Source organism: Ustilaginoidea virens, chromosome 4 (assembly GCF_000687475.1).
Source record: "Ustilaginoidea virens chromosome 4, complete sequence".
Taxonomy (NCBI): Eukaryota; Fungi; Ascomycota; class Sordariomycetes; order Hypocreales; family Clavicipitaceae; genus Ustilaginoidea; species Ustilaginoidea virens.
The window spans coordinates 5,087,566-5,104,449 of NC_057319.1; the positions used below are offsets into that span (position 1 = coordinate 5,087,566).

General features: G+C 54.0%; 5 protein-coding genes across 5 annotated transcripts; 2 read left to right on the forward strand and 3 right to left on the reverse strand.

The window, feature by feature from the left end:
• Positions 1–1,364: 1,364 nt before the first annotated feature.
• UV8b_05860 (uncharacterized protein) lies at positions 1,365–2,282 on the reverse strand (the record flags this gene model as incomplete). Its single annotated transcript, XM_043143357.1, has 2 exons — positions 1,365–1,989; positions 2,074–2,282. The coding sequence occupies 2 exons, from the start codon at positions 2,280–2,282 to the stop codon at positions 1,365–1,367; spliced, it is 834 nt and encodes a 277-aa protein (XP_042999290.1).
• Positions 2,283–2,569: 287 nt separating this feature from the next.
• On the forward strand, positions 2,570–3,459 carry UV8b_05861 (uncharacterized protein; the record flags this gene model as incomplete). Its single annotated transcript, XM_043143358.1, has 4 exons — positions 2,570–2,644; positions 2,722–2,738; positions 2,821–3,026; positions 3,179–3,459. 4 exons carry the CDS (start codon positions 2,570–2,572, stop codon positions 3,457–3,459), a joined length of 579 nt encoding a protein of 192 aa, XP_042999291.1.
• Positions 3,460–4,247: 788 nt separating this feature from the next.
• On the reverse strand, positions 4,248–8,165 carry UV8b_05862 (uncharacterized protein; the record flags this gene model as incomplete). Its single annotated transcript, XM_043143359.1, has 7 exons — positions 4,248–4,745; positions 4,886–5,088; positions 5,160–5,214; positions 5,335–5,465; positions 5,522–6,014; positions 6,132–7,608; positions 7,678–8,165. The coding sequence occupies 7 exons, from the start codon at positions 8,163–8,165 to the stop codon at positions 4,248–4,250; spliced, it is 3,345 nt and encodes a 1,114-aa protein (XP_042999292.1).
• Positions 8,166–9,716: 1,551 nt separating this feature from the next.
• UV8b_05863 (uncharacterized protein) lies at positions 9,717–11,276 on the forward strand (the record flags this gene model as incomplete). Its single annotated transcript, XM_043143360.1, has 1 exon — positions 9,717–11,276. One exon carries the CDS (start codon positions 9,717–9,719, stop codon positions 11,274–11,276), a length of 1,560 nt encoding a protein of 519 aa, XP_042999293.1.
• Positions 11,277–14,614: 3,338 nt separating this feature from the next.
• On the reverse strand, positions 14,615–16,741 carry UV8b_05864 (uncharacterized protein; the record flags this gene model as incomplete). Its single annotated transcript, XM_043143361.1, has 3 exons — positions 14,615–15,718; positions 15,767–16,164; positions 16,642–16,741. 3 exons carry the CDS (start codon positions 16,739–16,741, stop codon positions 14,615–14,617), a joined length of 1,602 nt encoding a protein of 533 aa, XP_042999294.1.
• Between the last annotated feature and the right edge of the window lie 143 nt (positions 16,742–16,884).

Consider the following 16,884-nt stretch of genomic DNA (forward strand, 5'->3'; position numbering starts at 1 on the left):
AGGCGACTCTCGTGCTACGCGCGGCGCAGTTGACGAGCTGTCGCAATGTTTAAACGACACTGTTCTTCCGTCGCGAGAGGTCTTGATGACTCTTTTGTGGGTTTTGAAAGTGGAGGAGCGCAAGACGCATCGACGGAATAGCGCACTTCCAACCCGAGATTGGCGCCCCGGGCCACCAGTTAATATCAAACACCTGTGCGAAAGTATCGGGCAAAGTTTTGGGGATAGTGTTGGGATGAAACAAAGTAAAACAGATATCGGCGGCAGCCAACCGCGTCGCGCGACGTGAAAATGATGGTCCTTTTTTTTTTTTTTTTTTCCTTTTCTTTTTTTCTTTGTCACTTTTTTACGTGTCTGGGGTTGAGGTCAACCGGTACTGGGAAGCGGATTGGCTACAGGCGTTGAAGGCTAGATTTACAATTTACAGTGCAGGAGCAACACAGACCGGCTTCCTATTGTGTCGTACTTGATTGATCCGTAGAGCATCCAGTCTCCTTCCAAAACGTGTGAAGTCAGTCGGGTACAGCCTTCTTCCTACCCAAGGTGGTCATACAATAGCCTCGGGACTTTGGCGCAAGCTCTGCTCGGTCCTTATCCTCGACCCATGCCAGGCATAGTCTTTGTTACATCGGCGGTGTTGTTCAATCCCAGGCCCTGCGCATTCAAGCCAACCACAACCTGCTGCAGCTGCGTAGGATGTGACGTTTGGCTTGACAGCACCGCCCGACCACGGTTTCCAAAAATGCCGCTGATGGTGTCCCGGACGCGCATGACTTTTTCAGCAGCCCGCTAGACACGCTCACTCCATGTGCAAACAGAGCCCGGCGGAAGAGATGATGCAGGGCCTACCAGCCGGCCCCCCCCCTGCGAGATTTACACGTTTCGACCGCCCTGGCTATCCGAGAAGTGCAACGTGCAAAGGGACGCTCTGGGGATCACCAAGCCACACACCACACACACACACACGACGCCCGAGGCAAAAAAAAAAAGAAAAAGTCCATCTTGCCCCTCGTAGAGCCCGTGAAGCAAGGCGCAAGAGCAGGGGTTTTTCAGCTACCTGTGAGAGGGGGTAAAAAAAAAAAAAAAAAAAAAAAAAAAGACAAGACTCCGTAATGGCTTGGGCCACACGGCCAGCCTGCGGTGCGGTGCCGCGGAATGCTGGCGAGGCCAGCTTGGCAACAGGGCGCGCAGTGACATGGCCCGCCTGCAGCGCGGGGGAAGGTCGCTCGCGGCGCCGTCTTGCGCTGCTTGACGGGCTGGACCGGGATGGCGGGGGGGCAGCGCCGGCTACGGCAGTGTCTCGGGCTCGCGTGCGGAGAGTCGCCTTGTGTTTGGGACATGTGCGTTGCGGCGTGTGCCCGCCGTTACAGGCCCTCTGTTTCCAGCATCGCCGCCTCGTCGTCCGCGAAGCTGCCTGGCTCCGGGGCCCCGGGCCCCCCGTCCCGAGCTTCCGCTTCTGCAATCAGCGCGTCCAGATCATGGTCGTCCGCGCGCGCGCCGGCCCGCCCCTCCGCCTCCGCCTCCGCCTCCGCCTCCGCCATCAACGCATCCAAGTCGTCCGCATCGTCGTCCGGCGCGGCCGCCACCCGGGGGGCCTTCCTCGGCGTCGCCCCGTACAGGTCCTCCTCGTCTGGGGCGCCGTCGCTCCCCGCCGGCGTGCCATGTCCCTCGCCCGGCCGCGCCGCCCGGCCGGGTTCCTCCTCCTCCTCCTCCTGCTGCTGCTGCTGCTGCTGCTCCTCCTCCGGCCGGCCAGCCGCGCTCCCCCGCCTCAGCATCTCGTTCCGCGCCGCCAGCACGCGCTTCTTGTGCCCGGCCTTTTCCACCATGGCCAGCGCGTCGAGGAACCTGGCCTTGGGGAACAGGTCGTCCAGCCACATCTGGTACAGGGCGAGCAGGCGCGCGGCGTCGGCGAACTCGTGCCCCTTGCCCTTGATCTTGAGGTCGCGCGCCCGCTGGCGCAGCCGGGGGAGGCCGGCCGGCCCGAGCAGCCTGGCGGGCGGTGAGTCGCGACGCCGGGGCAAAACGGTTATTCGCGAGGGGAGGGGGGGGGAATCGGTGGCCGGCTTTGCTTACCTGTCCTCGTCGAGCTTGACGTTGGGCGGCCTCGCGCGCTTCTGCACGGAAACCTCGTGGTCGATGCCGAGGCCTTGGGACGACGGCTCCTTGCGCTTCTTCGGGGACGACGGGGGGCTGGGCGTCGCAAAGGGGTCGTCTACGTCGTAGTTTTCGAGATCGTCGTGTCGGTTGGGCGGAAGCTGCCCGGCGGAAAGGAGCGTCGGCATGATGGCTCGTTGGGAGGGAACCGATGTATGGCGCGGCACGTTGGGATTCAAGAGGCAGGCAGGCACCGGCTTGGAAGCAAGTTTGCGCTCCGCACCTCTCAACGCGTAGCTTGTCTGCTGAGACGCGACTCGCGCCGCGCGCACATCACGTGACCTGCCGGAAACGGGCCTCCCGCGTGATGCCATCCTCAGGCACCAACCAACCAACCTGGCTCCCGAAGCTGCCCATCATCACCAAAGACTTGCGAGACATCAACCAGCTTTGGGGCGAACGCAACACCCGCGCAATGGCTGAAACCGCGACCAAGCAGACGGGCCCGACCTACGTCGGGACCAGCAAGGTCGTCAAGACCGACTACCCGGTACGCTCCCCCCTCAGCTGGCGCCCAGTCGCCAGGCCTCGTTTGCTGACAAGATGCGCCCCCCCGTCCACGTCCAGCTGATTGACAACGACCCGTACGTATGGCGCCTCTTCTCCACCCCGAAGACCGCGACGGAGAAACTAGACCGGGGGGGAATCGCTGACGCAAAGAGACAGCCACTTCAAGCGCGTCGTTCGATACGCCCGCCCGTCCGACTACCTCGCCGGCGGTCTGGCCGCCGCCTTCGCCCCGACGGCTCTGTACACGCTCGAGAAGTTTGCCCCGTCGCGCGTCGGCAAGGGCGGCTTGGCCAAGGCCATGCGGCTGGCGGGCTTTGTCGGCCTCGCCGGCGGCTTCCTCTACTTTTACCAGCGATCATGCCGTACGTCGCACCCGGTTGCCCCCTCCCCCCCCCTCATCCCTCCCCGCCCGCCAATCCGACGAGAGCAGCCCGGACAAGACCCGTCGGGCATAGGCAAGTCGCTAACACGAAGGACCGCCCCCCCGGGCGCTTGGGGGGGAAACACCACGCAGTCCGCTTCTACGGCGCCACCGAGAACCGGCGCGAAGTCGACATGGACATGCGCGAAATGGTGGCCAAGGTCAAGGCCGGCGAGCCCCTCTACGGCGAGAGCAAGCTCAGCCCGTACCTGCAGGGCGTTGCGGCGCGGCAGAGCAGGTACTCGGCCCTGTTCTTCAGCGCGGTGCCGTGGTTCAACTTTGTCAACCATGGCCAGCACGGCGTCGACACGGCCAAGTATTACCAGCAGGCGGAGCGGGAGCTGGAGGCAGAGCGCACGGGCAAGAGCTTGTAAGCCGGGGCGGGGCGGGGCGGGTGAAGCAGAACCTGGGAGGAAGGGGGAGGAAAAGCGGGCGGTTGGCCAAGTCCGCTCGTTTGTGTATATCAATGGCGAGGCGGACCCTCGCCAGCCCCGGTGGCGTGGAAACTGGCCGTTTCTTTGACCAAATCTACCGTTTGAAACATGAGGATGGCTGGCGTTCGTGGCAGCGCCGCGCATGGCCGTTGTGACCCGGCTGCGCGGCCTTTTCTACCAGGGCGTTTTGACCGGGTCTGCATCTCGGTTGGCGCAACAAGAGCTTATTCCCTGCGACGGCGCTCGCAAGCGATTCACGGGCGCTGCGGAGAATCCCTCGCTGCTAATCCCTCGCTGCTTCTAGCCGTCGGCTTCTCCTGTAGGCCGTCCGACTCTACGGCAACCAGAAACGTATGCCACCCCGTGATTTTCACCCCGTGATTTTCACCCCGAGATTTTCACCAGCCGGGTGTTTGTTCTACAACGATATGTTGCAACGGTCATGTCGTAACTGGCCTGTTGCTGTACTTGGGCCATCAGGCGCCTCCGGTCACGCTTCAAAGACGTCCGCCGCCACATTGTTCATCACTGGCCGGGTGTTTCTTTGACTCCATTGCTGGCTGCAGTGCCTGAATCCAGATTCCGCCAAAAGAGCGCTCGCTACGATGCCAAAACACACATATTTATCCCGCCTGTCAAGATGACGACCCAGCCTGACCCATCTCTGCCTACTTTCGCAGAAAACAGCTGCGAAATCCATCCTCCCATGCCAGCAGCCTCCGTCAAGCTCAGTACCTCCAAAAGGACGTCTTATCAAACGACGACAAGACACCCCTCAGGTTAGAGCCTGCCCCGACTATACCGCCATGGTGGATGATTGTTCCCTCCCGCATGCTGGGCCCCGTCATGTCCGCCAAGGCCAGTTGCTCCAGCTTCACGGTTAAGCCCTGCCTCTCTGCGTACTCCATGGCCGTCGTCCCGTGAGCGTCTCTCCTGTGCGCATCGGCTCCGTGGCCGAGCAGCAGGCCGAAAACCGCCTCTTTCCCCTCTTGGGCCGCGAGATGCAGCGCCGTCCAGCCGGAAACCTCCCATGCGGCGTTGGGGTCCGAGCCAGAGGACAAGAGATTCGAGAGCTTGGAGAAGAAGCCCTGGTCGGGGTCCTCTGGCTCGGAACCAGATTCGTCCGAGTCTGTCCAGCCGAAGTCGTCCAGAAGCACCAGCAGATGCAAGGAATACTCGTATGTGTCCTCCTCGAACGCGTCATCCGAGATATCCTCGAACAGTGCCTTGAGTCGTTTGAGCGTCAGTCTTCGGTGCTCTTTGGTGCCCTCGCCTCCATAGGAGCGTCGTCATCCAAGAGTTCGGCGACGAGGCGGATTGCCCGTTGCCAGTATCTGCCCTTCTCTGCGGCCAGGTACGAGTGTACTGATTCCATCTCGTCGGTTACGACGTCTGGCAACTCGTGTAATCGCTTGCTCTTGGCCAATTCTTGGTACGCCAGCTGCATAATGTCCAAGCTGCTCGGTCTGTCCCTCTCGTCTGCTTTCACGCAACCGGCCATGAGATCGCGGAATTCTCTAGAATTTAGCAATGCATCTTGCTTGCATTTGTAAGTGAGCCGGACTGTCTCTTTGTGAACGAAAGAAACGTGTCAGTTTGCTTTGTCCAAGAATGAAACCTTGAAACCTTGATAATCTCACCTCCTAGGCAGAAAATATCCCCCTTTCGAGTCCAGTTGTCACCCTGCTGAACTTGCTGCATTATTCATCAGCCGACCGGCATACTCGAAGCGGGCCCATGCAAGAAAAGGACAAGCCAGGGGGAAAAAAAAAATAAAAAAACCGACATAATCCAAGCAAGTGAGCAGGGACCTACAGGAGGCTTCATCCCGTCGCTTCCAATCCATTGGGTCTTGTTCACTTGTCCGCCTTGGCCCGCAGCAGTCGCTATGCCCAGGTCACACAGCTTGAAGATGTATTCGTTTGACCCGATACTCTGCTTTACAACTGCATATACCTAGTATCAGTACCGTTGGCGATTTTCAGTTATTGAAGAAGCATACCGTTGGCCGGCTTCACATCTCGATGAATGACATATTTCCAATCTCGCTCAAAGCGACATTGGCATGGTCCTTCCGCGTCGTGGTGCAGGGACAGGCCGTAGTGTAGGTAGGCAAGGGCAGAGCTCAGCTGCCACAGCAGACCCCAAATAGCCGCGCCATTGAGGGCTTTTGATGAGACGTGTGTGCCAGGCTTGGGCTGCCAAAACCCAAGCTTTCTGTCCGTTTTGTCCTTTATCTGCACTTTTGGATCCAGGCTGTGGGCCTGTTGCAGGTCGCCCATGTCGCAATACTCCATGTAAAGAAGGAAAGCGTTCATTTCCGGGTCGCTATCTGAGTCGAGATAGAGCACGACATGGGGATGCTGCAGCATGTCGAGGATTTGTCGCTCAGACAGAGAATATTTCTGCCCACTCTTGCCGTGCGCCAGGGAAGTATATTCATCATTCATTTCCATTGCTTCCTTGGTAATTATAAACGTCTTCCGGAAGACTCTCTTCGGTTGAATACATTAGTCGGACGAGACTTCCAGGGTTGCAGTAAGTTTCGGGAGCCACAAAAGGGCCCCAACATTTGCCTCCGACGGCAACAAGTGGGAGGAGAACTAACTCACCAAGTCTGGACTTCCCGGCTGTACCAGTACCTCGCATGAAAACTGTGCGCCTTGCTTGATCTGCAACGTCTTGTCCTTGTCGACCTGATAGGTCTTCCAGTTAAAGTCTCTGGGCACATTCTTCCAGACAATCGGCGTCGCCGAGGGCTCTTCCAGGTGCCGCGGCGTTTTTCTGGTGCCTGGGATCGCGCCAGCTCTGCTCAGAAACCTTACCACCTGCTCGTGATTCTTTCGGATGGCCTCGTCAAGAGCAGTCAGGCCGAGCGTGTCTTGGATATCCAGCTTTTGACGTCTTGAGCCCACAAGTTCCCTCACCAAGTTCAGATTTCCTGCTCTACTGGCGCAATGAAGAGCCGTCATGCCATGAATATTCTGTATGTTGGGATCTGCCCCCATGCATAGCAGAAAGCAAACGACTGGGATGTGGCCAAACCAACAGGCCAAGTGAAGCGGCGTTCGACCCTGCGCATCTACGGAATCCAAGGCCGCACCGTGCTGAACGAGGACTTCCATGACGGGCAAGTGGCCTCCCTTGGCTGCAAGGTGAAGAGCAGTCCACCTGTCGAGCTTGGTCGTCATCTGAATCAGCATTTGGACTCGGCGAGGATCTACGAATTGGAAGAACAAAAAGATGTGGCCTTGTAGCCCCAGCCTCGACAGCCAATGCAGGGCTGTCCAGTTTCCTTCGGTCTGTGATTCGAGATCGACTCTGTTGCGTATTAGGCGAGCGGCAACCTCGGTGAGGCCGCAAGCGGAGGCAAGATGGATGCCAAGCATTCCCTCATAGGCCTCATCATACCGGCCCGGGTATTCTTCATTCTGTGCCATGACCAGCCCAGAGGTGGCGATGCCGCATTGCGAATTTAGGAAACCCAAGACCTCCATCTCGACATCCTTGTAGCAGTTCCGTGCGTGGTAGCCCCAGTACAGCGCAGCATATTGTAGCAGCGGATGCTGACAGAGCTTATCACGCAGGTCCGAGTACGTTCTCGGTATCTTGTTGCAGAATTCTTTCATCTGAAGGTAAGTGATGCATTTTCGCATAATCAAAGCGTGAGGGCCACCATGCGACGGATCTAGTTGCCTTGGCAGCCAACTCTGCAGAAACTTTTCCAGAGACTGGTGAATAAGTAGAACTCGCTGACTCCGATCTATGGATATGAGGCTCATCAAAATATTCGTGAATGACTGTACGGGGATCGCGAGAGATTCGTCTATTTCGAAAATCCCGGCCCTCACCGCTAGTGCTGTTTGCAGTTCGATTGATGTAAGCGGTCTTTTGGCAAAGGCCAACCATGTTAGCATCTCCACTGCTACAGAAGAGTCATTACGGTCTCGCTTCATTAAACGCTCCAGGATTCGAGTGTACAGTTTGACCATGTCTGCGGGAAGGTCCCGAAGAAGCTCATCAAGTCTTGCCTCACTGAGAGCTTGATGAGACTCCAACTCATCCATGGCAAGCTTGGCCCAGAGCAATCTGCCAAGAAAGAGTGTCAGAACTCTGCTCAACAAGAAAATAAGACAACGTGATATATTTGGTGCTCACAGTCCCGAGGCTTTCTCAGTAATGCTCCTGGTAACTTGGCTCACAAAACCGGGACGCCCTACCGCAAGTCTCGTCACCGGGGGCCAGTTTTCCAACCGTTGCCGAATATACGTTGAAATGTCCTCGTCTCGGGCGCGAACCTCTAACCGTAGAGCACCAACAAAAAGCTTCTTGCTTGATAAAGCTACCCTGGACGTCATGAAGACGTTGATATGTTTCATGCCCATCGTTTCGAGAAGCTTGTGGACCAAATCTTCCGAGTGACCGGGGTACTGATCTACAGCATCAAAAACCAAGAACACCCTACGGGCTTGAACCAATAAACTCCATAGGATCCTGGACGCATATGTAAATCCTGGGCCTTCTGAACCTTTGTTTCTCAAGAGATTTGCGGCCTTTAGCTCCTCTGAAGCCTTTGAATTGTTCAAATACAGAACGCACTGCTTAATGAGACACCCCACAATATCGGCCGGTTTGTATTCATTCATGTCGAAGTATACATAACCTACAAAGTTGGGAGGGCGGAATCGTTGGGTAAGATGTTCGATGGCAAGGCAGCTATAAGCTCGTTAGCTAGCGGGCTTCAAAACCCTTGGCCCCCTTCGACTCGTCTTCGAGTGACTCACCTTTGCACCGTTTTACCTGACCCAGCTTTTGGCCAAAGAGTCTCAATTAGTCCCGGGGTCCTTTTACATAGCTTATGAAAGCCCTTCTCCCCCCCCCCCCCCCCCCCCCCTTTTTTTTTTTTTTTTTTTTTTTTTTTTTTTTTGATTAAAACCTTTGAAAGACTTACGGGGTCCAGTACACCACAGCACCTTCCCGGGTCGCTCCACCCATGTGAGGAAAGTGGCATCTTTGTAGACTGGAGAGAGTGTGTCCGACTCGGCTCTCTTAAGGATCTGTCTATGCTTTTCTGTGAAGTCCAAGGAGGTATTCCACCGCAGTGCCTCTTTCGTAGAGGTTCCGCGCCGAGGAGCGTTCCAGTCAGTGCTTCCCGAGAGGAGTTGCAAATTTTGGCGAAGTTGTTGTATTTCGTCGACATATTTGTTTAGTTTCCGACTGATAGGTTGGCGCTTCCACCAATGGGTTACCGGGAGTCGGTTGGAGCCTTTGTTCACCTCACTTTTTTTGAATTTGCTCCTGAAGAGCATGGAGCGTTTCTATTAAACGTGAGACAGTTTCTCGGAGGCTTTTAGAGTAGTTGGAGCCAGTATTGTAGGTGTCTTGCTGCTCAAGAGTATCTCGGGCTTTCAGAAATAGGTGGTCAATTAGTTGAAGTTCTGTAATCAAATTATCAAAAGCCGCCGGCTCGCTTGGTACCGATGGGGTGTCGACTTGTTTGGTGATATTTAATAGGTTGTTGACCATGTCCACCGCAGTCACTATTGATCCCGCGGCTCCACAAACCTCAGCCATCATAGAGCAGACTGATCCAATTCAACTGGCGCATAAAATTCCGGGATTATGGGGCAGGCTTGATAGTTAGCCTGGCGCGAAAAGAAGTGTGTAGCCGTCACTAGAAGCAGGACCAAGGTACGGAACCCTCAGGTTCTTAATGACTCCTCTTTCGAGGCCACCATACGAGGCTGAGAGAGCTTCCTTTCGGGGCCCCATTTCCCTGCGTCATCACACTGCAGCTTGTTCAACTTGGAAAGAAACATGCGGAGAGGACTGCATTGGTTGGGGTGGCGTATCCTTGTGTTCCCTGAACTGCGTGATATCGATTCAGACGGCCAACACCATGCGTGGTATTGACTCAGTGGCTGTCGGTGTGATTTCAATTGGTTGCCTTACTGCAGCTAAATGCAGTCAGCCAGACAAGATGGTGACATGTTTTCTCGCTCTGATTCCATCCGGGCTAATGGAGTGCAGGCGTTGTAAGCTGCCCTCGATCTTGATACTGTGCTCTGCAAGTCCGGACACCCTGCGTCTTTGGAAGCTACAATTGTAAAAACTAAACTCGATCCATCTCGCCCTGAAGATTGGGGCATTCTTGCAGTTTTGAAAAATTTACACGAAAATCCAGCGAGTGAAAAGCCATGACTGGCCTCGAGATTGCAGGCATCGCGCTCGCGTCGCTTGGTGCGGCGGAGCAACTATTCGACTGCGGAACTCGAATTCATAGGCGCATGACAAAGGAGAAGCAACTCAATCTCCTTCTGCGAGAGCTTCAAATGTTCGAGGTCGACGATAATCGTCAGATGCTCGACAATTACGTCAGAGCGGCACAGCCGGTTCTGAGAAGCCAGCTGATCCAACCAGCTGATAAGGAACGGCTGACTCGAAAATGGGAGCGGATCAAGGACCAAATGATAGAGATCAACAATCTCCTAGACACTATGATGCAAAATTCGTCTATTTTGAACTCCAAAGCACGGCATGAGGCGCAGGATAGACTGCGTGACATCGGGGGTTCTAGAGTCCTGTCAAGCCGGCTTATGGAGTTTCGAGACGATGTGTCCTTTCTCGAGAAGCAGTTAGCCGGGAATCCTCCAACGCTGCTCACGGGAAAGACCTTCAATTACATTGACGCTGACAACCGAAGAGTGTGGACCAACGGGGTATTTCTATGCAAAGGGAAGCTGACTGAGCCGACTGACGACGGCAAAAGCAAAGCAAAATGGTACCTTGCCGAACCGGTTTCGTTCAAGGCAACGGAGGACAGAGAGGCCTTGAAAGAGAGCGTGGCTATACTGGCCAGCAAGCTTCAGAGAGCCCAACCAACGCGCGGCTTGTTCAAGCTGGTCGGGTTTCGTGAGGAGCTCGACCCTAGCAAGAGAGCGTTTGAACTGATTTTCGGGGGAGATTTTGCTGAAAACTTTCCGCCCAGCCTCTCCTTGTTCATCGCAGCGAATCCAGCCAAGCCGTCTCTCAACTTTCGCGTCAACCTGTGCTGTCAACTCGCGACCGCGGTGCTGGAAGCTCAGCTCCTCGGTCTCGTGCACAAGAACATACGGCCAGAAAATATTCTCGTGGTGGAAACCGCCCAGTCGCCAATGAAGACGGCCAGTGAAGACCAGATCCCGTGGCTCGTTGGTTGGCAAAGCGCCCGGCATGTCGCAGAGGGCTATGTCACAACTCTGAGCAATGCCGTCACGCCCCAACGAAAAGTATACCAGCACCCCGAGCGACAGCTGCCGACCTCGGAACATGATTACTCCATGGCGCATGACGTCTACAGCCTTGGCGTGTGCATGATAGAGATTCTGCGTTGGAGGAGCATATTGCGAACCGAGGCCAGTGAGGGCCAGCCCCCCGGCGTGTCGAACGATTTCGTGGAAGCGTTTGCCAAGTTAAAGTTTGCGCCAAACGAAAGGGAAGAAGCCGATCGGTACACCAAGTATCCGCGGCAGAACAAAGCTGTGCTTTTGCGCATCAACGAGACCTACATCCCGATCGAGGCTGGGGATAAAATGCGCCACATCATACATGGGTTTTTGACTTGCCTTGACAGGAAGGATGAGTCGGACGATGAGGATGAGGAGGGCGAAGAAGAAGGCGAGTACGTGCTGCTGGGAGAGGTAGAAAGACAGGAGCAGGCCAGGAAGTTTATGGATACTGCTCTGATGGACCTGCGGAAAGTGTTGTGCGCGATATGAGCAATGAGAAGGCGTCGGGGGCAGTCACTTGTCGTTCACTTGGTTATAGAATGCACGGTCTGTAAGTGGGTTTGGCTGGATCGAGGCCGTAGTGGCACACGGTATACGAGGGCTCGATGAGAGCTTCTTAATGACGGTTCGACATGAAAACACACGCAGTCCGCACCTCGAAAGGTGCTTTGACAAAGGCCCAACCTTTTGCCGTGCGGCTTGATTGATCCCCGTGGGAGGAAACACCCTGCCTGCCCGGCCCGTAGAAACTGTGGGAAAGAGCGACCGCAACGAATACCAAGCCCCACACTGCTCCGACCACCCCGTTACAGTCGTGTTGTCGCCGATGCAATTATGCATCCTCTGCTCCGCCTTATGGGCCTTATGGCTGCCAAAGGGACTCGATAGACCGAACCCGCGGGGCCGAGCCGGCGGCTACCGAGTCCTGCCGAAACAGAAATAGCGCAGGTTCGTCCTAAGTTCCTCCCTACGTCTACGGGCGGCTAACCGGCTGCGCCTCTTCTTCCTCCGACGCGCAACGACAGGGGCGCTGAACCAATCAGGTGCCGGCGCTGAGACGTGGCCGCGACTGCTGGTCGCTTGCTTGCCCTGGCGGCCTGGGATCTTTTTGGCTTATTCGTACTTGCTCCCGAGGGTACAGGTCAACCGACCTATGTCCCCCCCTTATCATCCGACCCCCCCATAATAACTTAACTGACCTGACCATTGCTGTGGGCTATACTCTTAATATAATTGGTTTATTAGGGAGTAGTGGGTCAGGTCACTTTATATAGAAAACTTTATGGAGAAATACTTTCTCTGATATTTTACTAGGTTCTTAGGTAGGGGTACCTAGTAAAAGAAATTAAAGAAGTTGCTTTCCTTATAAAATATAAGGAGAAGTACTTTCTCTACTGTTTTATTAGGTTCTTACGTAAGGGTACCTAGTAATAGTACTAAAGAAGTCACTTTATATAGAAAATAGTATAGGAAAGTACTTTCTCTACTATTTCTTAGGTTCTATAGTAGGGGTACCTAGTAAAAGAAGTTAAAGAAGTCACTTTCTATAGATATATATATATAAAGATACCTCTTTTTCTATCCCTAGTAGATACCTAGGTACTAGGTACTTAGTAGAAATATAAGAAGTCACTTTATATAAAAAAATATATATAAAGGTACCTTTTCTATGTATAGTACCTAAGGACCTAGGTACCTACCTAATAAAAGAAAGGAAGTCACTTTCTATAGAAAAGTCTATATAATAGTACTTTATCTACTTTTAATATTAGGTTCTTAGGTAGGGATACCTAGTAAAAATATAAGGGAAATCACTCACTATAGAAAAATATATATAAAGATACTTATAGTCTAGTGGCTACTATAGATTAAAGGATCTACTACTATTTATTAGCGTATCTCTATATTAGGAAAGAGCATTGGTCAGGTCTGTTAAGTTATTATGGGGGGGTCGAATGACTAGGGGGGGGCATAGGTCGGTTGATATGTAGTCTCCTTGCTCCCGCTCAACTCGCGGCAAAAGTCCTGTCGAGGCGCCCGCGTTTCTTCAGGGTGGTGGAGCCGCGTGTATTTCGGGTTAGATCGCGTGGGGTTGAAGAGAATGTGACGAAAATTCAAACACTTCCATCTGGTGACCGCGCTGCCCGTCAGGTGCGCAGTGCGGCCCGTTCCTCAGGCCCGTGAGTCATGATTGCGTCTCCGCCGCTGCAGAAGAGGGGCTGCCTGTGAGTCATCATCGTTCGTGCGGCTCAGGTGCTGGCCCTACGGCCTCACTTGCGTCCCAGGCCTCGTCACGCATCGCTGCTACGGGGTACCATTGTGCCGAAGCGCGAAATACCCCTTGCCGCATTCTCCGGTCGGCTTACCGCTTCCGCGTTAGACCGTTTGGTATCTGCCTACCTAGCTGGAAAGAGACCGACCACCGCGGGAAAAGGAAAATGCCGAGAATTTCCGCAGCCTGGGCTTCAGCCTGGGCCTAGGCTCATAGGAGCGCGGGTGCGTCAGTCAGGCGCATCTCTGGCGGCTCCTGAGCCTGGAAAGTAGGCATAAAGTACTACTATGCAATGATGCTGGCATACCGGATTATCTGCGAATATCTACACGCCATATCGTGCTTCATCACCAGCCTTGTTCCTCCAGCATGTACGGGGTACGGCGTACCCCAGCGCGCCGGCAATCCACCGCAAAAGCACAAACTTCCGTAACCTTACACGTCAGACTTGCCTGGCGTGGTGCTACGACCTTCCGCAGCCGGTCTAGTCGCGTCGATAAACGCGACCCAGGTCTCCTCAAGCCCCTCGCGTCGAGCCGGTTCAGCCTAGCCTTTCCTTTCCACTCCGAACCAATAGCGCATGCAAGCCATTCCACGGGCTGTACAGCCTAGGCCTCCCTCGAGGACACGCTCATGCACGCTGCTGGGGCGTGACCACGCGGGGCCAGGCTAGGCAGGTTCAATGTTCCGTACGTTGCCGCCCCTGCCCGGCTGACCGTCCCTCAAAGCCTTGTTGTCGGCTTGCCTGTTGGCAGCAAGACTCCTCGGTGTTTGAAGGGCTCGGTTGAATATGACAGAGCGTCCATCGTAATCGACGATTGAGTTGTGCACTTCTATTGTACTTATTTTGATGCGTATTGATGGCTTCTGGACAATCCGGATGCTGACGAATAAGCGCGCTCTTCGGCATTTGAAACAGGGATTGGGGGGATGGAGCCCCTTGTCAGGCTGCCTGATGGGATAGCAAACCAAGTCACGACCTGTGAATTACACCTTGTCGACGGTTGTCTTGTTGTCTGCGGCCTGTTATTAGACCTCATTGTGCCGGGATGCCCGTCTAGCACGTAATAACATTTAGGCAGCCGAGAGACATCTTGCCATTCACCGGATTCACACAAGCGGCGCAGAGCGTCTTGAGAGGTATAAATTGCAGAAGGAAATCCGTACAACATCTGGATTCAAATTACACCACATCTTTTCTACTTTTACACCACCTCTGAAAACATCGTCTTCTTTCCCAGTCACTCTTGCAATAAACAAAGGAAATAACTTCACCGTACGGCAAGTCGTGTTACAAACCCGCCACCGTTGCATAATCGGTCTCTAATCCAGTGCTTAGCTGCTACCATGGCTGACAAGGGCAACAACGCTGACTATTTGGACCGCTACAACGCGAAGATAGAACAGGCTACTGTTGGAGTGCGCTGCACTCCTAGGGAACTAGCTTCTCTTCTATCATCTGCTGAAGCGGCAAAAGATAAGAGGGCACAGAATAAAGAAGCAAGAAACACTGCAGTCGAGAATGGGGAAGACAAAAAGAAGGAAAAGGGGGGTTCTAAGCCTGGGTCATCTTAGCAAAAAGGCAGTCAAGATCATGTTGATATCTTTCAAAGTCCGCGACTTTCTTGGCAACAACTTCCTCACCTCCCCCTTCTCTCCAGAAGTTTGCGAGTACACTTGTGATTGGAGGAGTCAGATCTGTTGAGAATCGGGGGCAGATGTGATCCTGGAATAGATAGTAAGCAGCATTGACAGAGGCTAGAGAATGCCAAAACCACGTGGCACCAGACTGCCACGTTTCTTCCATAATCTTGGTCAAGGGCCAGGGGAGGTTGACCTTGGACTCTTCCTCCGACAAAGCTTGCATGAATTCTTGCCGCAGAGCATTAAATTCAGTCAATTTCTGACTTTCCTTAGTATCAACGATGTCGCTTATGTCCTGGCAGGCGAGCCAGTACGGTACCTGTTGCGACTCGGGAGGAAGGGCACATATCCATTCTAGGTCGATAAGACACGCAACTTCCCAGTTTTCCGTCACAAAAATGTTACTTTGATGGAGATCAGTAAGCTGAAGCATAAATGGTCCATATCTGCATTCCTTCTTGATATAGCGATGGGACAAGGCTCGAAGAAGCACTCGAGTCGACATAAGGCCACGACAATCATCTTCAGAGTCGGTCGCGTTGACATCAACATAGAAATGATCGTCGTGGAGCGAAATGACATCAGAAACGTACGGCTCAGTACAAGTATACGTTTGTTTTGAGCCGATTGAGCGCTCGGCACCGCCGTTTTCGAGAAGTGTAGCCGCTGCAGAGGCGGGTCGGCCTGTCAAGGATACAGTGCAATCATCGTTGAATTGGAACGAGCCAATCCTAGGCTGTGGAATCCGAGACATTGATATCATGATACGTGCAAGGCCCTGAAATAGGTTCTTGCGGCGTGATGGATCGTTTTTCTGCGACTTCCAGGTAGACGACAACATCCTCCCGGTTTCCGGTGGAATGTACTCGATTAGCATGTACTGAGATGAAAGTTGCGCAGGTATAGATATGGATGCGTAGTTGGAGGCTGCTGGTAGTCGGAATAGCGACCGGAGCCATTGGAATAGTCTGAATCGAATTCGGGCGTACCATGGTAGCTGGGCTTGATGGGTAAACTACGTCGGGTTAGGGACAGTATTTGAGAGCAGGGGCTGATGCCTTACATGGCGGTTGGCAATGCCGAATCCATAAAGATGAGGAATTCGAATATCTGGGCACTTTTGCTGGAACCACGAATAGGCACCGACCTCGGCTCGTAGCTTTTCCTCAATAGATCCGGGGTAATAAGACTCGGCAAGGGCGTAGGGCTTGGGGAATCGCATCATGACCGTGCCTTTGAACTTGCTTGACTCTACCCGTACGGGAACGCAGATATTGAACTTGCCCCAGATCCAGTCTTGGATCAGGGGAACGAAGCATTTTGCCTCCTTCTCGAGCCTGAGATGTGCTCTAACAGTTTCCGAAATGGCATCCTCTTGCATCCCTAGTTTTGCTAATAGCTCGATCGCTGGCTTGATATCTGTGTGACGACGGATTATATTGCTGTTCTTGATTTTGGCGTCTGAGAGAGTAAGCGACTCGTGGTCGAGTTGCTGTAGCTTTCTTTTCACTACCGTATTTTCTTCTACCGGCGTCTTTCCTTCCTCTGCTGTCTTTTTTTCCGCTGGAGTCTTGTCTTCCGTTGGCGTATCTTTTTCCAGTGCTGTCTTTTCTTCCATTGGCGTCTTCTCTTCCAGTGTTGTCGTTTCTCCCGTTGGCGTATCTTCTTCCATTGGCTTCTTTTCTTCAACCGGGGCCTTTTCTTCCGTTGGAATGTTTTCTTCTGCTGGGGTTCTTTCTTCCGGCGGCGTCTTTTCTTCCACTGGGGCTTTTTCTTCCGTTGGCATATTTTCTTCTGCTGGGGTTCCTTCCCCCGGCGGCGTCTTCTCTTCCACTGGGGCCTTTTGTTCCATTTCCCTCTCTTCCTCCATTGCCGTCTGCCACTTTAGGCAACAGGCATTGAACGTTGACGAGGGCAAGCAAGGCTATGCGGGCTTACCGTGAGATAAATGACAGCTCGATCGGTAGGGGAGGTTGTAGCTCGACGCCTGGTACGGGATGGCCTCGAAAAGGGGCTGCCAGTGAATCTGGAAGCGCATGGCTGGTCTTATGCTCGGCGCCGAGGCTGGGTGCTGCTTACAACGATAACGCATATGGCCAGGCACGCACGACCTATATCGGCTATAGCGATACTAAGACGATAGCCCCAGAGCTAGTGTGGACACCCGTTTCAGGTGGGGAT